The sequence below is a fragment of the Microtus pennsylvanicus genome, chromosome 11 (genome assembly GCF_037038515.1).
Source record: "Microtus pennsylvanicus isolate mMicPen1 chromosome 11, mMicPen1.hap1, whole genome shotgun sequence".
NCBI lineage: Eukaryota > Metazoa > Chordata > Mammalia > Rodentia > Cricetidae > Microtus > Microtus pennsylvanicus.
In genome coordinates this window covers 33,226,144-33,252,153 of record NC_134589.1, presented here as the reverse complement: position 1 = coordinate 33,252,153, position 26,010 = coordinate 33,226,144, and the positions used below count along the sequence as shown (strand labels likewise).

The 26,010-nt window shown below is 48.9% G+C and overlaps 1 protein-coding gene across 12 annotated transcripts in view; it reads right to left on the bottom strand.

Moving 5' to 3' along the window:
* Positions 1-2,272: 2,272 nt before the first annotated feature.
* The window catches only part of Msi2 (musashi RNA binding protein 2), a 363,455-nt gene continuing 339,717 nt past the window's right edge, over positions 2,273-26,010 (bottom strand). For 2 of the 12 annotated variants that reach the window (XM_075991146.1, XM_075991144.1), the window contains 4 exons: positions 25,595-25,657; positions 8,002-8,210; positions 6,230-6,302; positions 2,273-3,865 (listed from right to left, as the gene is read on the bottom strand). In XM_075991146.1, the coding sequence (XP_075847261.1) occupies positions 6,261-6,302; positions 8,002-8,210; positions 25,595-25,657 (314 nt within the window). In that variant the 3' untranslated portion in view covers positions 2,273-3,865; positions 6,230-6,260. Of the gene's footprint in view, positions 3,866-6,229; positions 6,303-8,001; positions 8,211-22,278; positions 22,329-25,594; positions 25,658-26,010 lie in introns of all 12 variants that reach the window. The other 10 variants (XM_075991149.1, XM_075991148.1, XM_075991151.1 and 7 more) reach the window with 6 other exon arrangements.

Sequence of the window (26,010 nt, the reverse complement as noted above, 5' to 3'; positions counted from 1 at the left end):
GCTTTTGTTTTTCTAGTTGGAACCAAAAAATACTCCCCCCCCCAAAAAAAAATTCTCAATTGAAAGAAGAAACGAAAGAAAAAGAATCCCCCCCCCCAAAGAAAACTGAACACCTTTCAGGTCATGAGAACCCACAATTACCCGATGAGTTTTATACTAGTCTAGCAAGATGTGTGTAACATTCACTGGCTGTGGACTGCAGTGCAGCGAAACATGACGTTGACAGCAATCGAGCCATGCTACCTTAAAGCCCAAGCTACAAGTTCAAATGAAGAGAATGGTTATGAAGGATTAAAACATAATAAAATAAAATAAAAAAACCCAGAAATGCCTGTTGTAGCTTCGTTTGAATCAAGCCAATGAGCGGTGGGGAAAGAGTGTGAGGCTATTTGGTTTTCCCAATGGGTGTGAGGAACGCCACGAACCACACACGCAGAGGCTCCTGCGGAGGAGACCCAGGCTTGGTCATCTCCACTAGCCCCACATCCAGGCTGAAGTAGGAAGGGGACCAGGAGTCGCTGCCACTCCATCTCCCCCACTGGGAGGTAAGGAGCTGGGGGGTCTCAGGCAGGTGAACCTGGAAGCCAGAGAGTCCCCTGGTGGTTATTTGGTAATGCCAGGGAAGAGCCATTAGCCAAGAGGGTTTCTCCCCTAGGAAGGTGAGAGCCGGTCCCCACATTCGCTACTGAGCTTAACTGAAACAAAGACAAGGATGGACATCGGTGTTAAAAGAATTTACAAAAATTGTTTAAGATGGACTTCTAGATGAGGAAGGGGGGGACTAATGTGAACCTTAACCTAGGTAGCCACTTGAAAACATATCAGATGTTCACAAGGTTTGTGCTATGGGCTACTGGGTCTCTTCAAAATGTATATAAACATCTAAAACATATTCACACAGATTATCAATTTCTTCTGAGCATCCTTAAAAAAATATTTTTTTCTCTTAGTAAAATCATTTTAATATACCACGCCTCCCTCTTTTAAAAAATAAATTAAAAAAATCCAGTTTTGCATATCTAGTGTTTGCATTTAAGGTAGTATGGCACACCCCTTCACAGAGAGGGGGGCAGGGACCTACAAAATGCCATAGAGTCGGCCGGCATTTGAACATTGTGAGACCTTGGGTTAGTTGAAACCACATCAAATCAGTAAAAATAAAATTAAATTTGAACTTGGAAAAAAAAAGGAAAAAACTGCCCCCAAATTATTAGCATTTTTTTCTTTTCATAAATAAGAGAAAGTTCTATCCTTACTGGTCCTAAATCTGAATAACTATGTCTAATTTTTTTAAAACCTTAATTACGTTATACCTATGTACTAGAAGAAAGAGAAAAAAAGTTACTACGCTAGTACCAAGACAGCACGCTTACATGATAGCCATTTTATACATTATTAACAAACGATGATCAACAAAGGGTCTTCTATGAGGTGATGGGGATGTGGAGAAATGGACAGGGGCGGGGGACAGACATCACCAACACGGACAAAGAGTCGTTACTTCTAGCTGGACACCGAACTGCTGGGATTTAGTGTCTCTCTTTCTCTTTGTCGCTGCTTTTTTTTTTTTTTTAAATAAAACGTCTATTTTGTTATTTTTGTAACTTGAATAAGTTTTGTATTTTAAAAGCATCCAGCATTTTACTTGGTTTAGTTGTTTGGAAACTTAAAAACAAAACAAAACAAAAACACCCCAAACCCAAAACCTTCCCAAACAACCCAGCATTTTATTTTAAAAACAAAGAACATGACTTTTCTTTCTTTCTTTTTTAAAGTTGCATTTCGTTAGAACAGAAGCAGGCTTCTTTCCTTTCTGAGTGAGCTTTCCGGAGACTTGGTTTGCCGATGCCTTTGCGCTACCATGTCTGTGAATGTCTACGTAGTCTATGCGTTAGTAAAATTCATAAAAACACGAGTGCAGCAGCTCTTTATAATAAACGTCGCATTCAGTGTCTCATACTGGCTGTGCCTTAAGTACCAAATTTATAAACGTAACAATTTAAAAAATATTAATAAAATGTCAATATCACATTTTAAAAAAGAAAAAAAATATATATCCACACTACAATATGCTTTAATGCCACCTAATGAGTTTGTATTTCTACAGTTGCTGTTGCCGACCTATGACCAATATTTAAAAAAAAAAAGTTAAATTAAAAAATATCCTTCATCCTACGTGTCTTTCCCCAGCTGAGGACCATATATTATAACAGCCAATGTCAGGCATGTGCAAACAGGAAACGGTCAGTTTTTCCCACCAGTCACAGTGCAGTGATGTTTATACCTTTTATTTTTAAAATTCTGTTTACATCTACAATAAATTAAAAAAAAAACAAAACTCTTCCATAGCCTCTCTGATGATACTTGCAGCACTGAGGTATCAAAATAAAAATATATATATATATATATATAAACTGAAAGGTTGCTTTTCTAATTTGTAAATAGAAAGTGGATGGAGAAAGGATGTATTCATGCAGGCTTATCCGCTCCTGGCCCGTGGGCCCCGCTCTGGGAGCAGGATGGGGGACAGGGTGAGGAGAGAGGCAGAGTACCCTAGGGACCTTTGGAGGTGCTGAAATGACTGGACAATATAAAATGATCAGATATTTAAAAATTAAGACTGAAAAAGAATGCCCCCACCCTGCCCTTCCCCTAAGCCAAAACAGGTGTGCTTGGAAACTTTAATTATGTTAAATATTAAAATTGTAGCTTTGTTTTTTTTTCCTTTAAAAAACGTCTTGGGAAAAGCAGTTTTTCATATTTTAAATAAAAATCTAGCTAGACCTTACTATTTGAAGCTGTGCACTGAGAGGTTGCTGGGCTGGCAGGGTGCTAATGCGGTTCTTAGGTCTATCACACCAACAGAGGCGCTAAGGGTGGAATCCGGTCGCCCTGGCAGCTGGGTGCTCGCCTGCTGTAGCTCATCAGCTTCATCAAGGTTCCCTCCCTTCCCCTCCTTCCAGGGCACCTAACTGCCTGGGAGCAACTCCCCCACAAAAATATTTTTGATTCTCTCTTTCTTAATAGTTTCTATGTAGTTAATGGAATTATATTTACAACATTTTTTTGTTTGTTTTTTGTTTTTTAGAATTCACAATTTCAAAAAACCTTATAATATGACCTCTTTGAACAGAAAAAAAAGCACTCATAGAAAAGGAAGGCGCTCAAAACATGGCCGTCCTTACCTTATTGCCGAAAATAGATAGACTTAGGTTAACAAAGAGACGTCACAAAAATGAACTGCCAGTCTGTTAAGCAGCCAACTGCATGTCACTTCTACAACGCAACAGAGAGTCTACGCCCACCTCCCGCTCCGCACATCACGACTTTGTTTCAGTGAGTGCCAAAGTCCCAGATGAAAATTCTTACAGTCTCAGAATTGGTACCAAAAATGGAGAGTAACATCACCATCTCAGCATCCTTTAAAAGTGAGAACAGAATCAAAACAAAACAAAATTCTTTTTTTTTAAAGAAAAAAGAAAATTCCTTAATATATAACAAGTATACTATGGTTAGCTTTCAACTAGATATTAAGCTAAGGTGACACTCGACTAAGTCAAAATTCACTACCAAATGTGATTCGGGGAGATCGAAAAGGAGAAAGGAGAGGGGAGGGAGAGGGAGACCACCAAAGGAAAACAAACAGAACCAAACCAAAATCATGGATTATATACACGTTTAAAAGCTGTTGTCTTATATTACAGCAGGTCGGTGAGATGAGATGTAGTCAACCCTCAATCCAAAGTGTGCCATCTCTGGTTGGGATGAGGAGTGAGGCTGGTGGGGATCCAGGTCTGAGGACATCACCTAAACAAAGGGCCACTCAGAAACTTCGCCCAGTCTTGCCTGGACATCCAGGTATGCTCTGTAGGGCAGGGAGGTCAGGAGGGAGGAGAAAGAGAGATGTCAGGCACACATAAGGTTCTTTGCAAGGTCTCGACTATGGTTGTCAAAGGACTAGGTTGTGTGACTGTGTGTGTGTATGAAAATGGCTGGGCCAATGGCTCACTTCCCAGCGTGGTAACCCAGGTATTAAAGCCATGCCTGATGCTGGGAAGGGGCCAGACAGACCTGACACAGGGCTGGAAGGTTCTGGAGTGCATGGAGGGAAGTATGAGTCAGCACGGGTTTCAGCTAGCTGGTCAAATCACACATCGATAGGAAATTCCCTTTCTGTTTAAATTTTTGCTTTTGAAGCTTTGTCGGGGGAAAAAAAACCTGTAGTGGCCCACACCTTTAATCCCAGCACTCAGGAGGCAGAAGCAGGCGGATCTCTGTGGGTCTGAAGTCAGCCTGGTCTACAGAGCAAGTTTCAGAACAGCCAGAGTTACACAGAGAACCCAGTCTTGAAAAGTCAAAAGTCAAAACAAAACAAAAACCAAAAACAACAACAACAAAACCAATCAAACAAATAAAAACTGCCATTGAGTGAAAATGTGAATTTGTACTATGAGATTATATAGTAAGGGACTGATGTAACTACTTAAAAAACAAGTAAAAACTTCAAACAACAACAAAAACAAAACCCATAAACCACATAACCAGTTCTGGTTCAAGAAAACCAAAAGAGGCCCAGGATTCAGGTTTTCTAACTGCGTTATCCTGGATGGCCTGTGGGCCCAGGCTCTTCCGTGAATGGTACTCAATGTCAGAGGGTCACTTCTGGAGAAAAACGAGGTTCCTGCCCAGTCTTTCATAGCTGCCCTGCAATCGTGTAACTTGACTTTACACTGTTGCTCTCCTGGCTACGTTATGCTTATATAAACACTGAAACTTCGGGTTGGAGGATGGATATAGACTGGGGCCAGCCTCTACTTTCCCTAGGCTAAGCTCATAGGAGCCTTGTGAGGAGGGGACACTGGCAGCCTCAGTGCTGGCCTCTCGAGGACATGCTGTGCCTAGGCAGTCTTTGAGTCCCTCTTGATTTGATAGTTGAAGTCATCTCCAGCCCTCAGAGTTCTTGGTGCTGTCAGTCCTCCTTGTTTTCAGAGGATCCTTACTGTCCCCAAGCCCCCAAACCCAGCTTCATTAGTAGCGAGTAGCTCTCTTCAGACTGTTAGTGGCTTCTGGCTCTACCAGTGATGGAGGGCAATGGAGGTGAGGAATGGGAAAGTTCATACATAGGGTTTATTTGGTTAACAGAGGCAGTGGAGTTAGTCGAACAGCAACATAGGAGGCATCTAAAAGATTTGTGGAGCTCAACTCAACTGAGTTTCTCGGATGGCCCCCATCTACCCAGTCTCAGTTGCTCTGGGGCTAGGAGCAATTCTCCAATACATCCCAGAGAGGACAAACCCAGAGCTGCCCTGCCCCACCAGCTCCAAGAGTGAACAGCTAATGGGACGTTCCAGGTAGGATCTATTCTGGGGCCTCTTCTTGACTTGCCTTCCAGCCTCCAGCTTCTATGCCACAGGACAGACCCGGGCTTCTGTGAGAATGACAGACACTCAGTTTTGGAGGGGGGATGCTGTAAGGGGCTTGCTCACTCCCTGTTTCCTTCTGTCCCACCACCTCTGTATTTCCATCAAAATGATTTCAAAATGTTTAATTAACTTGAGCTCAGTTTAAAAGGTTAAGAAACTGGCAGGGATCCAAATTCACGTTAGGCAGGTGATGCTGTTAATTTAATTTGCTTTTCGCGTGGTAATCTTGATAATTACTCCATAGTTAACTGGCAAAAAATGTTTTCTTTTCAGTAAAAGATGGAGTCAGGCCGTTTGGCTGCACAAACCCCACTGGTTGAGCCCGAGAAACCCACAGGGTCAGTTCAATAGGACCGTGAGAATGTCCATGCTCCCCATCCCCTGGCCCTGACCCTGGCAGAAGACCAACTGACCCGCCTCCATCTCCCTGGAATGGGCACAGCATGAGATCACCTTCCAGTTTCCCACACTCAAGAAAGAAAAAGAAGAGGGTGGGGAAGATACAAAAATGGAACCAAAAGAACCAAATCAAAATGAGCAGAGAGAGAGAGAGAGAGAGAGAGAGAGAGAGAGAGAGAGAGAGAAAGCAGATGAGGGGCATGATTAAAAGCCGGAGGAAGAAATGAGAGACTAAGAGAGAGACTAAGAGACTAGATTCTTTTGTTCCCCCTTCCTTGGAAAGGGGTTCAGAGAGAGAAGAAAGATGTGATGTGATGATGAGGGGCATGTGTGTACACGTATGAGCAGGGCACATATGTGTACGGACACGCAGGCAGGGCGGAGACGCATGGCAGAGACGGTAATACCTCAGAGTGAGATGGCAACGGAAGCACCTGTTCAGTGGTATCCATTTGTAAAGGCCGTTGCAATCAAAGGGCCCTAAAATTGCACAATTGTTAAGGTCATCAGTGCGCTATACATGGGAACAGATTGTCATACTCTGGGAAAGGAGATCACCTCTAAGACTAGAGTCTGTGGTTGCCAGCATGAATATGTAATTCTGAGACACTGTGCCATGGGGAATCGGGGTGACACCATTCCCAGCTCCCTCCTTTCCTGCCCCTGTGATTCCCTCACCCAAGCTTGTATGCTTTCCAAGGGGAAACCAAGAGCCAGACTCCGAGGGGCCCATGACCCAAACAATGCCTGTAGTGATCATGAACCCCACAGGGCAAAATACAGGGATCTCTGTCCTAAGTCTCAACAGATTCATCTAAGGGAAGAAATGTCAGTGCGGATCAACGGTGATGGCCCGTGATTATTTCAGAAATAACATCACAGTGTGAAGGTCCCAAGACCCAGGTTTTCAAGAACAAACAGGGTGTGTGTTTCTAGCTGCTGAAAATGGAAATGAGTCGTGTTCTGAGGGCTGATGTGACAGGCCCCCAAACTGATGCAGCTCTGGGCTGAATAACAATGTTCTGCATTTGGTACTACAGTTGATCCGAGGGGATTAGACTTATCAAACTACTGATTCAAGTAATACTGGCTTTGGAGCAGAATTGAACGGGGGAGGGGGGGAAGGGGCTCAGGAAGCGCAGGCCAGGGGCTGGCTGACATGCACAAGTATGTGAATATCTGTGTCTGTGTAAGAAGGTGTAAGACAGAGTTTGTGCGCGTGTGGTGAGCATGTGTGTGTGTGTGTGCTCCTCCAACGCCAGGAGGCATGGGTGAAGTTTCCTTGGTCCCCCAGGCTCTCACAGTGGCTTTGGTCTCCCCAGCATAGTCCCCAAGACAGCGAGTTTGGCTTCTTTCTCCCAGATACAGAATCTGATGTGGGACGTAACCTGGGACAGCAGGCACCCCCATCTCAACTCAAAATCAAATCGTCTCCAAAAGAGTGAGGCTGGCTAGGGCAGAGACCGCCCCGTTTTCTGTTCCCAAAAATGGAGGGGGGGGAGGGACTGCCAGCAAGTGGGCTCAGGCACATTCATGCTCACACACCAGGAGGGGAAAGAACAATACAATCTGAAAACAGCATGCAAATCTCTTAAGCAAATTTCCATTGCCTGGATTAGTCAGATTACAGAACCACAGAGCATCACAGATATCAAATGCATCTGGCCTTGGGGGGGGGCTGCAGCTAAAGAACGGAAATGGGAACTTACTTGGAACCTAGAAACTGTAAGAAACGTTAGCAAAGGAATGGCCTGGGAGGGAACTTCCAGGCACTGCTGCCACCATCGGCCAGCAGGCGGGGTTCTGGCCACCGAGGTGAGGGGAATGGCTCGAAGACTTACCATTTGCCAGAACAACGTGATTTTAGGCTATCAGCTCATTCTCACCATCCTCCCACCCTTTTTTGGAGGGGAAAGTATCCTATTCTTACTTTGTAACCAGGGCCATGGGTTGTATGAGTGGTTCAAGGTGGCAAAGGCCAAAGGTGACGGAATGGTGAGTAGAGCTGGCCACACACCTTACGCTATGTGGCTGGGCCAGCGGATGGGAGCTTCAGCTGGCCTGCTGTTGATGGGGGGCCTGTCTCTTCTCGGTCCTTAACCCTGGGCTCTCCTCCCCATGGGCTGTGTGGGGTTGGTGAGGAAGGAGGAGGCAGGAAGGCAGCGAGGTAGGTACTTACAGCTATGCCGTGGCCGAAGCCCGAGCCAGGCTGTGGGCTGGCTGCACTTATGTAATTCCCCACTCCGGAGTCCTGGCTGGCAGGGCCGTAGAGATCGGCGACAGGTCCTGGGCTGTTGGCCCCTGGGAAGCCTCCGGGCCGCGCCGGGTTGGAGCCTGCCGGGGAAGCGGGCGCGCCAAAATTCGGTTGAGCACTGTAGCTATTCAGGACTGGTGTGCAGAGAATAGAGCTGGGTATGAGGCCAGAAGCCAGGCATGCACCGATCATTACAAGCCAAACACTCGAGAAAAAAAAAACAGCTGAGGCCCAACTTCTAACACTCAACCAAGGCCATGCGAAAACATCAGCAGGGACTCAAGAATACTCAGCCCAGGCTACCACTAAGAAGCTTGGAGCTCCAGAAATAGATAGAAGAAAAAAAAAACAATCATTCAACACAGTATGGCAACCAACCGGAGGTGCTTCACTGCCCACCGAGTTATCACAATAGAAATAGAGATATATATGGAGAGAGAGAGAGATATTTTTTTTTCACATCTGAATTGACGCTCATGCAGTCTTCTAGATTTGGGCACGTTGAGACAGCATTCACATCCCATGCAAACTACAAAGGAACTAGTTTTAGACTACACATTGTGTTAATATTGATATTAAAACATGACAGGAAACAAAAGCAATTTTGTGTCCTTGAAAAACATATCTTTGGGAAAGGGATTTTGGATTCATTTTTTTTTCGTGTGTGTGTGTGTGTGCACGTGTGTATGTTTCATTTCATTTCTCTTTGTTTTTGGATCCATTAAATGACAAATTTGTATGTGTGGGGTTTTTTTCTTAAGACAAAATAAAAAAATCTCTATTCTGCATCCCTCCTCCTTCCCCCCTCCCCACTGGCTACTCCCTCCCTCCCCACCCCTCCCATTTATACCCTGCATGAAAGTCGGCAGTATTGAAGTGGTCAGAGGATGGCATATGTCATGGAAAGTTCGGGCGTCTTTAACATAACAGGAATGATGGCGGACAAGTCCTCTTTTGGGGTGCAGAGCAGGGGGATGGAGGGAGGGGATGGGGTGGGAATGGTAACCTGAAGGTTGGCTAAGGCTGGGGTGGAGCCAATGGTCCTAACAGGATACCCACACACTCACCTCCTGCAGGAGAAGGAAAGGGAGGGAGGGATTTTAACTTTTTTCCTTTGGTTAAAAAAAAAAAAAGACAAAGAAGTGTGAACGCAGAGCATACTAACCAAACCAGCTGACAGCAAAACGCGTCTGACCGCATACATTATCTCAGGTAGGAACTCCAGACTGGGAAAAATCAGGTTGAGAATGCACCTTGGCTACAGAGGGAGACCAGCATCCACTGTGTCTGCGGGATGGGTGGCCCTTAAGCTCCATCTTTGCCTATCCCTAACCCATCACACCTTCCTAGTGAGGGCCCCAGCCTGTCAAACAGGCGAATTCTGCTTCCGCTTTACAGCCTCTTAGTAGACTCAACTTTATTTTCTGTTTTTAAAAAATCTCCACCATAGGCCTTTGGGTGGTGACACACGCCTTTAATCTCAACTCTTGGGAGGTAGAGGCAGGTGGATCTCGATGAATTCCTGGTCTACACGGCAAGTTCTAGGCCAGCAAAGGTTACACATTGAGATTCTGTCTTAAAAAAAAAAATACCCCCTACAAAAAAAAAACAAAACAAAATCCCAAACAATTTCCATTGTAAAAGTAAGCTCTTATTGGCTTTGAAACCTCCAGTGAGTGGGGGGGCTGGCAGCTGCCAGTCCGTAGCTTGCATGTTTTGAAGAAACCAAGACTGAGTGATGGATACTCGCTTGTCTTCAGCTTTAGAAGACTCACTTCCCCTTTCTAGCTCTTGAGGCGTCTCTCCCCTGCCCTGTAACAGCTGTCTTCCAAGGCAAATAGAATATCTGAAGAGAAGGGTGGGGTCCCTCTGGCCTGGGGACCTGTAGCTAGATGACCTCACTTCTCTCGTGGCTTTGAAGACGTGTAAGTGGATTGATTTTTTTCTCCCATGCACTTGTCAGAGGAGCGAGAAGAGATTCAAGACAATGCTCTTGAGAAAGGGACACAAGATCCAAGGTGGACAAAGCCAAGCTGGGCCTGGCTTCCGCCTCAGCAGAGGAAAGGGCGCTGCTGCCTCTGGATGCCCTCGGGCAGGAGTTCCTTTGAAATTAATAAACAAGACAACCGAGCAAGCGGGTTAAGGGGGGAAGGGGCGGAGCAAAGAGGCTTAAAGCAAGCGAACAGCTTATTTGGAAATGTACTGGTAGACAACAGAGTTTCTGAGTAAAGAAGACTAAATCTGCAGATATCATTGGGTCCTTTTGGCTCCTGGAGGCAACTACCCAGCAGAGGTATGCAAAAGGCGGTTCTATATAAATGGAGCAAACCTTTTCCACCTGGGCTCTGCAAATGTAAAGAGCTGGACAGAGGGCTCTTGGTGTGCCTAGGTGCCAACTCCCTCCCTTTACAGAGGAAGGAACTGGCTTGCTTTGACTTAGGGGAAGAGATTGAGGCAGGGTTGAGAAAGCTCGCAAGTGGATGATGGAGGGAGATTTTTCAGCTTCTTTCTCCTCTGGAAGGATGTGTTTCCAGGAAGATACTAGAGAGGGGATGAAGAGAAAGCAAGGGAGTTGTCTGGAGAACAAACCCAGCCAGAGAAAGACAAGAGGCAGCATGCCCACGGAAGAATGCTGTCCAGAGAGACCTCTGTGCAAGGCTTGGAAGGCAGGGGGGTCTGCTGGTGTTCTCCCAACCCTTGGCAACTTTTCTGGTCCCACGAGCACCTGAAAGCATGGTGCTTGAGACGGTCTGGAGAGAATCTCACAGCAAGCTCACAGCACCCCTTCCTACCCAGCCGTCTTTTATCAAATGATACCAACAGCACTCTGGAAAGAAAGGCACTGTCCTAGAATGCGGCTTCGGGCGGCTCCCAGTTCCATTGTTAGGCACCTGCTCAGCTCAAGCCCAGCGAAGGGGAGACTTGGCTGGCAGGTCCTCACCAGAGGGTACAGTGGGCAGGCGAGAAACATCTAGTTCTGGGCTGGTCTGCTTCTCCAGGGACAGAGGAACCTCGGCCCTTATGGGATTGGCTATGAAGAAGAGCTGTCTCTTCATACTCCACATCAACAACTGTGTCTCCTGTGGCAGAAGAACCACATTCCAGACGGCATGCTAAGGTCCCCAGGCAAGCAACCTAGACATATTTGGGAACACTTCAGGAAGGGATAGGGACGGACACTTGGAAGCTGGAACAGATGAGTTTCCTTGTTTTCTGGAAGTCACCACAGTTCCACAAATTGTGTACTAGCTGGCTGCTGTGGTAACAGGGACCCTCTCTTTCTCCAAGCTGTGAGAGGCACAGGAGCAGGCAAGAAGCCAAACCACCGTGTGCTGCCTCCTGTGAAATAAAGGGCTCCCTTCCCTAGGCACCAGAACTCATTCGAAGGGGTCAGGTGTGACCCCTACCCCAGGATCAGGTTAGGAAGAAGAGAGGTGACATCATTTTTCATGGATAAAGAAGGGCACCTTGACTTTGTGTGGCTAGTCCAGCCATGACTGTGCGCATGCATGTGTGTAATATGCAGAAACATCATAGCATGCCTGCAGCAGAAGCTGAGGCTGTTACATGGCCTGGGAGACTCCTGTATGAGGCTGACTGTCTGGGGGCTCACTGTGGTAAGCAGGCTCACTTCCCAGTCAGCAATTCTGGGCAGTGTCCACAGCCCTGACTTAATTCTAGGTTGGTTCTTCCTTCTGAACATGGTCCCCAGCATCCTCTAGGCTTTTCCAGTCCAGGCAGCACCCTCAGGAGGCAGGCATAATGGATAGAGAGGGGACACTGGACTTGGAGTCAGAAGACCCGAGTTTGACCCTGGCCCTTCCCCGACACCTGTGTGCCCTGGTCCTGCCTGTGTCCTCATCTGTAACGCACGAGTACTGTGTCCCTTATTCAGCCTGAGTCACCAGGCTGCTGTGAGAATGAAAAGGAGAAAAGGCTTCATGACTTATCAGGAGTATGCAGAGCCCAACACAAGTACCGTATGAGGGAGGGAGCAAAATCCAACAGAATTGCCACACAAACCTGAAGGTGAATTACGAAAGGGTCTAATCCATCTCTTGGTGCATTTAATCACCCTGGACATGAAGAAAGGACTCTTGGGGGAGGGGCTACGTGAAAAGCTGGGACACCTGCCATGCCTCTGGACAGCAAAGCAAGAGGAATGCATTTGAGTGAGAGTTGGAGGCATTTTACGTTAAATGAAAAAGCTTTCTTATACTCAAGAAATGTGTGGATGGCTCACTCAATGAAGCCCTCTTATCTCATCTCAGGGATGGGAGCAGAAATGGAGCAGCAGCCTATGCTGGAGATGCAGACCCTTCCCTGAGATGTCAGGCCAGTGCTTTTCAGGCAGTTTCCCCCCACACTTCTAAGTGAGCCAGGGGGCTGCCATCTGTATGTGGCTTGGCTTACCTGTGGTCAGGAAGGGCTGGGCCAGGCGTGGGATTAATCCCTGGGATTAGGGAAGTGAAGTGAATCACAATAGCCTTTCTGTAGGTCCTGGACATCCAGGTCTTTCTATGCTGTCTAGCGCTGGTTAGAATGTGAAGGGACAGCGGACAAGGAGATCCTCTTGTAGCCATAGCACCCAGGAAGTGCTGCACTAAACCATCCAGCCTCTGAAGGTTGCCTCCCCATCCAGCCCTCTAGCGTCTGAGATCAAGATTAAACAGCGAGCCCAAAGGCTGGAAGCAGCTCCCTCCTCTCTAACAGTTTGGCGAGTCCAGGCTGAACTTTTTGTTTGATGTTGAGAAAGTACCTTGGCCTGTTTAGATCTGAGAACCATCTTTGTCCTTGAGGCACACTGGTCATCTAACTCATCAAGGAAGAAATCAGTTTGGCTTTCCCAGCATCTCCAGTCATGCCCACTTGCTGCTACCCTGCTACAGGCTCACCCTGAAGGTCACATGCCTGCCTGCCTGCCCCAGCCAGAGATCTTCCTGCTTTATATGAGCAGTATGCATTTTTCTGTATTGCAAATATGCTGAAGGATTACAAAATCCGGGGCCAGGACTATAGACTTAAAGATGGCCTCGCACAGTATTCCAGCAGTGATGAAAAGCTGTGTAAGAATCAGTAGTCAGGACATCCCCGTTGAGACCTGCAGGGTAGGAGATGTTTCGCTAGTGCACACTAACGGGCGAAGATAGGGGAAAGCTAAGGAGACGAGTGGGGCCAGGCTGGGAAGGCCGCTCACTCAAGGCAGCTTTTAAGATGGGCTCCATCACCCTTCTGTATGTAACAGATGGGCAAACCCAGGGTCTTAGGACTGAATCCCATTCCAACTACAAAGTACATGTGATTTCAGTCACGACACGGCCGAGGTACCCCTCCTTGAATCACAGTTTGGCGCTGCAGACATTGCTCTTATTAGCCAGGGAGCTCCCCAAGGTTGGATGGTGCCTAACATGACACAGGGGACTCCATCTCTGCTGAGGACTTGGGCACCTTCCACTGCATCGTAAAACAAAGAGCCAGCCATGTAGCAAAAACCAGAAATGGGGGGGGGGCGGGAGGACCAGTGTTGGAAGTTACTAAGTGGGAACGAGCACAGACCAAGCCTGAGCCCTTACTGGGCCTCCTGACCTCTTCAAAAGTACCTGGACACAGTGGGGTCCCCAGAGGACTATCTCAGTCTTCAAAGGCCATCCCACTCCACTGTCCCAGAGGGGAGCTGGGACACCTTCTGGTTGATTAGCATTTACAGCCCAATAGCATCTAATGGCATCTTAGTGCCAGGGGATCTGGCAGCTGGGTGTGGGTGGTGGGCTGGGGGGGGTGCCCAGGGCACAGTCCCTCGAGGACCTGCACAAAAGGCTTTCCACTTGAGCAGTCCTGTCTTTAATGATTGTGAAGGCACAGGAGTTTAATCCATTTTTGATGTAAGCACTAATAGCTCTGTGTCCTTGAAGTTCAAAGCGGGCGCATACATGTCACTAATTAACCAAGCGCGGGGCCATTCAGCTCCCTCTCATGTTCCTAATTAGGTCTCTAATAACAAACAAACTCTGACCTTAGCAAGAGGCCCCCATTTGTCAGCTAGTCTAGGAGTAGGACCGCTCCCCTGTTTACGGTTGCTCCAAGCTGTTTGCTCCCAATCTCAGGCAGTTCTCAGAAAAGGTGGGAGTCAAGCCAAAGAGACAAAGAGCCCTTACGGCTATCTTCGATGGTGGTCTTCTTGACCCTGGTAAGTGAAGAGCCCTGAGCCCAGAGGGACTCTAAACCTAGCTTGGTAACCTCTCCTGCTGGTGTCTGAGATGGTTAGGAATGCTTTGCAGCTATAAAAGCAACCAGGACTTGAGGCTATAGGCACACACAGGCTTTACCTAGGGGTTCACCTTCCTAGATTCTGGTTTGATGGGTCTAAAATGTGTCCCGGCGGTGGGGAAGTTAAGAAATTCTCAGGTGATTCTGGCATGCGGCACTGTTGCACAGACGCAAATCTTCAGGCTGACTTGCTCATTAGCAGTGATTAGTGGGTTACTGAATTTGTGTGTGGTGTATGTATGTATGTGTATATGTGGTATCTGTGTGGGTGCACATGGAGGCCAAAGACCAATGTCAAGTGTCTTCCTCTATTGCTCTGCACCTTAGTTGAGACAGGGTCTCTCAGTGAACTTGGAGCTCATCAATTTGGCTAAGCAGGCTGACCAATCAGCTCCAGGGTTCCACCTATCTCCACCCCTCTTCCCCAGGGCTGGCATTACCCATGCAACTGTGCCTGGGTTCTATTTGAGCCCCGGGGATCAGAACTCAGGTCCCCTTGCTTGTAACAGCACACACTTTACCAACTGACCCATGCCTCTTAGCCCCAGGTCTTCTGCTATTAATGAACACCAGCCGCAAAGACAGAACCGCGGAACCCTAAAAGGTCCCACCAAGCACACTTTACAGCTAGAAATCTGACAGACTGAAAGCGTGAGTCTAACTCTGTCAACGCAAGGCCTGCCACACCTTCGGGCATCCGGCACTCATTGGCTGACTATTCCTAAGTGCACACTCCACACCTCCACCGAAGTTCCTATCACTGGGACGCTCCTGGCTTTCTCTGCACGCTATCCTTAAGCCCCCGTCCTTTAACACTGCTTACGCCTCCTAGGACAAAGGATAGGGAACTTTGGACACAGCAGCAATACAGAGCTGCAGAGCTGACGTGACCTACTAGGGCTAAGTCTGAAATCCTCATTTAGTAGAAGGGCCTGACGTCCAGCCCTTCCTCTGACAGGTATCTCCTGAGCTATCTCTCACTCAGGTGCACCTCCTGGAGGCTTCAACTTCCTCTTAGCTATTCGAACCTTCAAGACCTTGACCTAGGGAATGGAGGGGATGATCTCAGCGTGACCCCCTAGCATGTCATAATCATTTACTCTTCAAGACGTGCAAACCGGAAGAGAGGCTGGGAAATCTCAGGGGTTACTTCAGTGGACGCTCTAAAGACTGTGGTACTGTAATAAAGGGGAGACTGTGAGGCCCAAGGCAGCTAATGAGACAAGGGGTTTCTTCCAGTCACGGGCGCTGCTGGGCTTCAGGCCTCTTCTCTAGTTGGGAGAGGGGCTAGATTTGTGTCTGATGGACTTTCAGACTCCAGGGTACCCTGGGTGCTGTGTGTCTCTGTAATGCTGGACTTTCCAAGGCCTGGGAAGCCCACCCTCTCCAAGACATAGTCAGAAATAACTTCCAGAAAGAGGGAAGCTGGCTGGGGAGGAGGGCTGGGCAGCTTCCCTCACACATCAGTGAGTACCCAGGCTTGCGTTCACTGTTTGCCACAGACCTGGACAGACCACTTTATTAATATTAATAAGTAGCCAGGAACAAAGGGCCCATTTATTTTTAGCCTTCTTTAATTGTGTAGTAATTACTCATCTACAAAACAAATGAGCCCCTGTTTGCAGTTGCTATGGTACCTGGTGCCCAAGCCTTCCTGCAAGAAGATTGGCCAAGGAGTCTGTTGCGTCTGTGGCCACTCCCCTTTCTCCACCATTGGCCCACAGCACAGCCCCAGCAACTGGGCAGCCAATGGTCTCCTTGCTCTAGGGCTGGGCTGTGTTTCCCAGGCACTTTCCAGAGGCACTTTGTGCAAAGGCGAAGGGACGCTGACTCCTGGCTGAGAAGTCTGCTATGGAGAGATTCCCTCCCTTGCTCCATGGCCTCAGACAGTGACTAACTTCCTTCACTCCTATTTTAACTAACGGTTCCCTTCAGATAATTTTGTTTCGTCAGGCTTCCCCTTGCGGGACCACACCTCTTCTGGGTCTCTTTTGTCTGACATTGGTCTGAATGAACACAGGGACCAGATCAAAACGTCAGTCAAAGGACAGCCAGGCAGAAGTATGGCGGTGAGGCTGCAACAGCAGAAGCAGGTGCGAAAACCCACATAGCGTGCCTCCTGAGACCACTTGTCAGCGATTTGGGGTTATCGCCTCCCCTAAGGATAGGGAGAATTGGATGGGAGCAGCTACGCCTTTCTGCTGAGTGTTTAAGAGCTGCAGGCTCGCTACACTGTTACATGGCTGGGAATACAGGCTGATGGGGCAGGCTCAAATCCTGTCACTGCCACCGCAGATAAACTACTATCTTCCCCGAGACACAGTTTATAATCGTTAAAATGGGAAGGGGGGCTGATGGTATACCCATTATGGTTTCAGAATTAAGTGGGGTATGGCGTGTGGGCGTGGCACACAGCACTTGGCTCGCTTATATAATGTGAGCAACTACTGATGAACTGTTGTTAATATTATTATGAATTATTAAAGCTGGGGAGTGTCTCTAATATTTTCTCATTAACAAGATACCCTTCCTTAAGGCAACTCCCCAGCAGGTGTCTACTTTGTGATGTTGGCAGGAATCCTCCCGTTCCACACTAGAGTGGACTTCACTGTAGCTCCCTTGCCCTCTGACGGACTAATCCCAACAGCCAATCACAGCTGCTCAAAAGCATTCTTTTCTTGTCCCTTGTCCTATGGCATCCCAAGCTGGAAAAGGGAGACTTTTATTAATATTCCTAAGCATCCAGAAGCAAAGGGCCCCTTTATTTTCTGTGCTCCTTAACTGCACAGCGATTACCCATCTGTACAATCCGCTTACTTGGCCTCCTGCAGGACAGATGGTCTGTCTTGTATGGAAGAGCTGCCGTAGACCATGAGATCCATACAAAATATATTTTAAGAACGTGTCCAGGCAGTGGTGGCAAACACCTTTATTCCTAGCACTTGAAAGGCAGAGGCAGGCGGATCTCTGTGAGCTGGAGGCCAGCCTGGTCTCCAGAGTGAGTTTCAGAACAGCCAGAGCTACCCTGCCTCAAAAAGTTTTTAAGTTTATTTTTTTTTTATTTTTCCATTTGTGCTTGTGTGTGCACACACACTGGTGTATATATGTACCTTTGGAGGCCGGAGGGTGATGTCAGGCGTCTTCTATTGTCCTCAGCTTATTTTTTGGAAGCACCAAGGGGCTAGACCAGATCGTGCCACCGGCATCTTCCCGTCTCCACCTCCCTAGTGCCCAGTGCTCACTTGCTGTCACACCTGGCTTTTTACAAGGATGCTGGAGATCCGAATTCAGGTCCTCGTGCATATGCATCAAGCACTCTACCGGCTGAGCCACCTCCCCAGTCCATGGAAATATTTTTAACGACTCATAACCTTGACTGTCATTCAGAAGTCACCAAGCAGCAAGGTGGCTGAGGACACAGAACAAAGGCTAGGGGACCCAGGTAGGGTTCATCAGGTATGGCTTTCTGCTGGTCTGAGCCAGACAAGGACAAGAAATGGCCTAGCAGAAGAATGAGGGCAGTGGCTGCCATGAGGGCAAAGGAATGGGAACCAACAGCCTGAGGGAGGCAGTGGGTGACAACCTGCCAGCGAAAGTGGAGTGGAGATGTGAGGGCACTGATGTCCTGTCAAGGAATGTGTTTCGTGTCTGTCTTCCAGATTCCCAGCAGCACACACAGCCTTGCTTCCTGGATTGAGGGGCTAAAGCTGTCTAATCTGGGCCCTGTCCGCTCCTCTTTCTTTCGCCCCACTTCCTTCCCCACTGCACTGAATTCTCCAGCCAAAGCGAACCGTCTGCAAGGCTTCCAATGGATTCTTCTGTTCTAGACTAGTTAACCATATCCCTCCTGTGCTATTTCTCTGTGAGGAACAGGTTTCTGTGACTGGGTTTTTGATATTGTATTGTCATTAATTACCTGTTGTCTTCACACCAGGCTGGCAACTCCTTAAGGGTGTGGACAGTGTGGGTGTTTATCCATGAACCCCCAGGAGTGTGGCGGGTGCCTCCGGCCGTTATTACAACTTAATTTCCTTTTTCTTTATCAGCCCTCAAGTTTACCTTTAGGACTTGGTCCTCTCCACAGCCCCCACTATATAAAAGCCATTTGGTTTAGAAGTAGATAGATCGAATGTATGGCGATTGGCTCTTATAATACAGGCCTTAGCCAATCAGCATAAAGCTCTTGGCTTTTGCTAAAACTCTGGACCATCTTCTGTGTGGTCTTGCACTGTACTGCACTGCACATTTAAGGTAGATCTCGTACAGCTCACGCTGGCTTTGTATTGGTAATGTAGCTGAGGCCTTGAACTTCTGGATTTCCCTGTCGAGGCTAGGGGGGTATGCCATCTGCTAGGTGTGTGTAATGCTGAGGACGAAACCCAGGGCTTCTTGCAAACGAAGTTAAGCACACTACCAACTTTGCTACATCTCCAGCTCCATCCACCTCCTTCTTTAGATTTCAGGAATTCTCACACCCCTCAGTACCTCCACCAGGGGCAGCAGGCCTCCAGGCCCATGAATAATACACTCTCCTCACTTGTGGAGCACCCAGGAGAACCTAGACACTTCCCAGCATTCCTCTAGAGCACACGAGTGGCGGCCATTTTACTCAAGGGAGTGGGACGTGTCACCTACTGCAGACTATTCCACTGATTTAAAGACCATTAACATTCCCTGACTCTATTCACTTCAGGATTAACTTATACTTTGGTCCGGACTTTAAGGCTAGTCACTAATTGCTCTAGAGTTGATTTATCAAGTGCATGGTATTTCTATTACAAAATTATTGATTGGAGCTGATGTATTGTATCCTCCACAGGGCTGGTCCAAAGCCCTTGGAAAATGAGTGAAGCTGAGGCCAGCGGCAGGAGTTGTGTGCGTTACTATAGATTCGGTGAAGTTACTTAAAACCTATTGCCAGTCTTTATGGCTAAAGTCCTGGCTCTCTTAGAAATGAAAATTTTAGTGACAAGCTGGGACAGGCAGGGGCTTGAGGGAGGAACACTGAAGTAACACCCTGTGGGTTGGATAAGTCTACCTAGTTTCAGTGCTTAGTCCTCGTGGGTCAGAGTTTGTTTTCTCTCTGGGCCACTGTACTGATTCTATTTACATCAACAAAGTGACTATATCCTAACAAGAGGCTCTCTCCATGACTTTCCCCACACATAGGCTACAGTTCCCAAAGGGATGTTTGTTGCTGACACAGGGAGGTTGGCAGGAAGTTGAGAGAGCTTTTCTGTGTCCCCCTACTTCTCATCCCCCATCAGATCTTGCTGACAGAGGTGCAGAAAAGGTATGTGCAGAGATGAAGGCACACACTGACCCATTTTCCTTTCTGTCTGTGAGCACACACATGCACGCAAGTGTACTTAGCTGTGTGCGTGTGCATGTGTGCAGGTGTAGACGCATGTATGCAAGTGTACTTAGCTGTGTGTGCATGCATGTGTGTGCAGGTGTTCTTGGCTGTCTGTGCGCATGCGTGCAGGTGTACTTAGCTGTGTGTGCATGCATGTGTGTGCAGGTGTTCTTGGCTGTCTGTGCGCATGTGTGCAGGTGTACTTAGCTGTGTGTGCATGCATGTGTGTGCAGGTGTTCTTGGCTGTCTGTGCACATGTGTGCAGGTGTACTTAGCTGTGTGTGTGCGTGCGTGTAGAGGTCAGAGGCTGATATTAGATATTTTCCTTTATTGCTTTTCGCCTTATTTTTTGAGACAGGGTCTCTCACTGAACCTGGAGTTTGCCATTTTAGCTACACTGGCTGTCCCACGAGCTTCCACGATCTGTCTGTCTGTCCACCTAATGCTGGGGGTTACAGGTGTGTGCTGTCACATGCTGCTGTACCTGGCTTTTCTGAGTTCTAGAGATCTGAACTCAGGTCCTCATGCTTAAGGGGCAAGTATTTTACCCACTGATCCATCTCCCAAGTTCGCTTTCCTGTTTTAAAATGAAGCTGGGAGTGGTCATTATCAGGCCAGAGACCACATCATGGCAAGCAGGGACTCTCCTGGAAACCACAGGATTACTGCTTATGTCCTACGGCTTCAGGATGTCCTCCAGCATGGGGGTCGGGGTGGAGGGCTTTGAGACATTTTCACAAAGGTGGCAGCAGAGATCCAGAGCCATCTCAGAAAAGTTGGGATGCCCATGCCAGTGTCTTGGGTCCTAATCTCCTTCTCTGGTTCAGGAAAGGCTAACAAGCCCTGAGACAGGCATGCCAGTCCGCTTGCCTGCCTTCTGGGCTGGAGCTCTGAGGGGTCCAGACTACAGGCACCAGAGCCTCCTTCTCAGCAAACTGTCCTGGGATGCAGGACACCAGGGGTTCTGCTCTCATTTGCTGCCCCTACTCCCCAGTCCTAGGTCAGTTAGCACCGGCAGCAGCATGAAAGCCAAGCCTCAGCCATTTTCTTCTGCCGGTCTCCCCTGTCCCCAGGGAGACCTTGCTGGAAGGATGGCTCCTCCTGTATTTTTCCACCTGGAGCCTTGCTGTCCTCATTCTGTCTGTCCCGGCGCATGCTCAGTTCCTATCTGTTCTAACAGTGCTAGAGCATCGCTGCTTTTATTTCCCCTTGAGGCTTCTATTTCATTCTCCCACGATATGGCCTTTGGAAGATGTTATGGACTCCGTGACTTTTTCCTGGATTCTGTAGCCCGTGGTAGATAACCTGTATGCTATAGGTCTTGAACCATGCCCCTGCTGGATGCTGAGCACCTCGACTCGACACACAGTTCTAGGCAGTAACTAATATTCCCACTTCATATGGTCTCAGAAAGTTAGGTATAGAAGCTCTGAGGCCTCTTGTGCTCCCTTATGGCTTGTCACACATGCAGAGAAGACAGTGTGTCCAAAGATTGTCGGCCACACAAGCCCCAAGTAGAAAACAAAGGTCCCCTCCAGAAAACCCTTCTAGAGAGACCTAGGGGGAAACTGGGTGGCCTCTTCTTTGGCTGTCTCAGGCCCGTCATACGTCTCTCTTCCCTGCAAAGTTGTGCCAGGCACCTCACCACTAGGGATACTGGACCATCATTGACACCATTGGCCCCTTTCATCATCACCGTTCCTAAGAGGCAATGCCAGCATCAACCAGAGCCAAAGGTATTGCCTGTCTGCAGGGGCCAAAGCTCTTGTCCCTTCTCTGCCACATCTTAGCTCCCTCTACCCCCAGGAGCAGATGACACGGGCTGACCTTGTCACAGGGACCTGTGTCCCTGAAGGGCTCAAAGAGAAGCTGAGCTTAGAGAAGCCTGGCCAATGGTCTTAAAAGACAAAAAACAAAAACACAAAAACCAAGAAAAGATCTGCTGCTTTGGTCAAGAACAGTGTGGGGAAGATAAGACCTTGGAAGAACCAGACGACTCCTTCCAACTCTGGCTCCACTCATTCCGCTATGGTGAGCACGGATTTCGGTTGGGTGGGCTCGAGCTGAGGGGTGGTGACCCAGTTCTAGACTGGGAGAGTGGGGATCGTGAGGAGAGGTGGTGGTGGCTGATGGCGAGAACATGGATCCAAGCCCCTTGGCAACATTGAAAACATGGAACCCCTTCTCCTTCCTGGTCCCCCATGCTATCCTTCAGATGGCGGTGTTGGGCCGCACCTTCGGAGACCCTGTAATATCAACTCAACAATGCATGTTCTACAACTACAGCTACAGCTACCAGGACATCTACTACAGTGCATGCATTTAGTTCAGTCCCACAGATACATACAATCTAAGAACAGGCAAGGGAGGTGTGAAATGTTTTACTAGACAACAGGTGTTTTGGAGTTGTAACTGATAAAAAAAAATAGAAAACGAAAGTGTACAAAAAAAGGACATTTCTCGAGAGTTGGATATGAGTTTGTTTCTTGAACTGTTTCATCTGAACAAGCAAACATGCAAACCAGCTGGTACTAACAGGAAGCTGGACACTGAGAGAGGATTAATAGGTGTGGACAAACCTTCCCGCTGAGCGTGCTCAGAAGAGTGTTTGAGAGGAGGTGTGCAGGTCCTAGTGTAAGAGAGGCGGGAAAGTATGCCTCAGAGACACTCTCTCACCGCAGCCCCAACCAAGCAAGAGAAAAGACAACAGAAACATGACTGCCCACACTCACCACCACCATCAGGAGCTCATGTCACCAGACTGGAACAAAGCTGGCAAGTATAAAGTACAGTACGGGGTCCTGGCCGGGGCCTGAGGGTGGGTAGGGATGGGGGTGACACCAGGGGGCGCTCTGCAAGCTCTTAAGAGTGATACAAGGACCCACCCATGAGGTCACCCCAAAATAGAAGTACCCTGAAAATCGGTACTGTTTTCCTCAGGTTGGGGGCGGGGGTGGTCAATTGTCAAACCAGACTTATGTTTGGATGGGACGTGATGGGGGGTGGAGCCGCTGGAGCTGAATGAGGACGACCAAAAACAAACAAACTCTGGACTGAGCACAAGGAAAGATGATGTTCCAGACTGCCAGGTGGACGTGAAAGGAAAGTGACCACTGATAGTGAAGCTATCTAGGAGTCGGCAGAGGGATTCCCTGCTGGGACGCCTGGGCCCTGCTCACCTCAGGTTCTGGGGGAAGTAAGAAAAGGTAGGCAGGCTAGCCCAGAGAAACAGGCTGAGGCAGAAGCTCAAGGCCTCCCCCTTGACTGCCTTGATACCACAGCCCTGACAGATACAAGTCGCCACCCCGAGAATGAACCAATCTACCTCCCACCCTCCATGGCCCTCGGCAGGTGCTTCCCAGCATTGGAAGGGAAGTCAAAATGAAGGGGTGAGGGTGGGGCGGGTTGGGAACTGAAACGGTAGGACTAGATAAAAATAATGACAAAAATGTTGCCTTCTGTAAGACGTCTAACCCCTAAGCCAAGTCCAGGAGTCCCTGGGAGGAGAGGCCACATTTCCTGGAGTCTGTAGTCACTTGTCAGGTGTGGCACCGTACCAGGCTCCAGGAAGGTAACCAATGCATTCTAAGGAGTTTGTGAGGGCCCCGATGCAGGCTGCTTGCTCAGGAGGCTGGGGGAGCATCCTTAGCTTTGGGGGAAGAACTGGGAGGGGCAAGGTTTGAGGAACAGGGAAACCGGATCATCAGTGCCTGGGAACCCTACGGGGCATCCATTGATGTGTGGCCTTTCTCAATCCACAACGGAGTGGTTGCCAATGAAGGACCGCTCAAGGAAAATTAACTGGCCAACCTTCCAGGCTCAGGGCTCAGTTTATCTTCTTAAGGGAAGAAGGTGACAGTCCCCCTCCGGGCCAAACTGGATTCAAAGAAAAAGGCAGTTTCCACCCCCAACTTTACAGCTTTGGTCCAGGTCCAAAGGTGGGGCTCTGGGCTGGGCTACGTAGTCTCCATGAGCAGATGAGACTATGTTCTCTCTACAGTGGGCACAGCCCGAGCCTACGGCCTCGAGGCAGCACTGGGGGTTTCCCCTTGGGTGGGTACCTCAAGCTGAGGATTTACTCTTTGGTCTAACCCAGGCTGGGGTGGGCAGGGGCTTGGGGAGCGTACTCCTGAATACGATTCACTAACAGTGCAGCGATGAGCATGGCTGACCTGGATGGCCTGTGGGAGGTTTGGCTCCCGATGGAAATGGCTACAAATAAAACACCACTGGTCCTGGAAACAGAATGTGTGGTTGGAGATGACCTTGAGGGTTAGGAGTTAGAGGGGTGGGTGAGTGGGGCTCCCGCCTGGCTCTGGGAAGGGGGGGTCCTGGCCATGGACAGGGGTGGCAGAAGGGAGTACAGACTAGGAGACGGCTCTCAGACTCGCAGAGAATCCCATACTGCCCTTTAAACTTGCCATGACGTCAAGGGGAACGGGGTGGGGTGGGGAGAGAGGCAGGGTTAATTTCGGGTTAAAGTTTAGTTTCATAATCCAAAAGTTATCAAAAGAAAGAAACTGAACAGAGAAAACAAACATCAACACTCACAAATTTCAAGACTGTTCTTTTATCTTTCTCCCCTCCCAGGCACAGGTAGGAATGAGGCTTCTTCCCCCCCCCCAAACACTCAAGTTAAAAACCCCAAAACCAGAAACAGGAAGACACGATGCAATTGTGCAACCTTCCTAGGGCCTGGGAGTGGGGGGACACCAAGGGACACTGGCCAGAGGGCGAGGCGGTGGCTTTAGGGACTAGGGTGGAAGTTGAGAGTGCCCAGCTCTTTGGACTTCCCAGCCTGCCTGTTAACCACCAGATCTCTGGCAAACTGCCCCTCAGTAGCCCCCACCCTCAATTAATTCCCTGCCTGGGCCCCCTAAAACTCCAGTGGGTATCTTGGGGGAGAGGATCCTTTGTAGCTTGGAGGCAGTGCCAGTTTGCATGGAACGGATTTTCTCTGACGTTTCCTAATGAGCCTCACTGTGCCAGTTTGGGTTTTAGGCATTTGCCCTCTGGGCTTTTAACGCTCCACTTCCTGGTACCGTCACCAGCACCCCAAGCTGCCCACTCTCTTCAGAGTCTAGTTATGAGTGCTCCAGAGCCCTGACCGTGGGGTGAGGTGGGGTGGGGTGGGTGGGGTGGCAGGGCAGGGTAAAAGAGCTGGAGTCAACCTGCTCCGGAGGGAGGAGAAGGTGGAAAGAGCAGCTATCAGAGGGGCTGTGTGGCAGGAAGCCCATGGCACTCACAGTGGGGTGACACACCCCAGTTCTGGCTGGACCTTACAGTATTGCTGGGGAAGTGCTCCCTAGCCACTGGAGGCTTCCAGATCTTTTAAAGGTTAGGATAAGGTCAGGGGAGAGAAAGCTCCAGTTTCTTTGGCGGCTGCTTGACTCAGAAGAGAGTCTGTGGCAATAGGGATTGAGGTTCCAGCAGCCTCGCTCCTTCTCTGACCTGAAGGGCTCTAGTTGAGCCAGAGTCAAAAGCCCACCTGTCAGGATTGACTGGAGAGTGAGCTTACTCGGTACCTCTTCGGTGGATCAGAGACCCAAGGAAGGGAACCTTCTGAACCTGTCAAAGCCAAGGACGGCAGTGACCAGAATGCCCAGAAGCTGGGCTTAGAGATGGGACGGTCCAAGGCCAAAGGGAAAGGCAGTTCCTCTTTGTTAATGGGAGCATAATTCTGCTTGGGGTTTGCAGTTCCCTAACTGTGGCAGACTCCTGTAGGAACAGCCCTGGGTGGTCAGGCCTTGGTGGAGCCTCCCTGTCCCTACCCCCTCCCCTGGGCTGTGGTGAGAGGGGTGCTGGACAGACGCAGCCACACAGATTGGCAGGGCTTTTACCTTCCCCTGCACACGAGGCATGCCTGGGAGCCGCCTGCCCCGCACACCTTCCTACCTGATCCTCGAGCCGCCGCCACTGCTGCCGCCGCCACTGGTCCATAAGCTGCTGCTGGGAAGCCTGGAGAGAGGGAAGAGTGGAGTCAGACGGAGCCACAGAGGACCCCAGGTCACACAAAAGGCAGCTAGGAAGGGCTTCACAGACAGCGCTGGGGGACACAGCTCAGGGTCTCTCAGGCTTCTGAAGGCACGGTATCCTTAGGTGTTTGACTCTCACAAACTGGTCACCCCAGAAATGCATTCTAGGAAGCACACAGCAGTGACTCAGCTATGAGGAAGACCTATGTCTTTCGAGAACTGAGTGGAGGCCTCAGTTGACCCTGCACTGATGCACGATGATGCCCCAGGCCTGGCCTGCTACTCCTTACAGGGATTTTGGTGTGGGGTCAGCTGGAGCTCCAAGGCTCTGGGAAG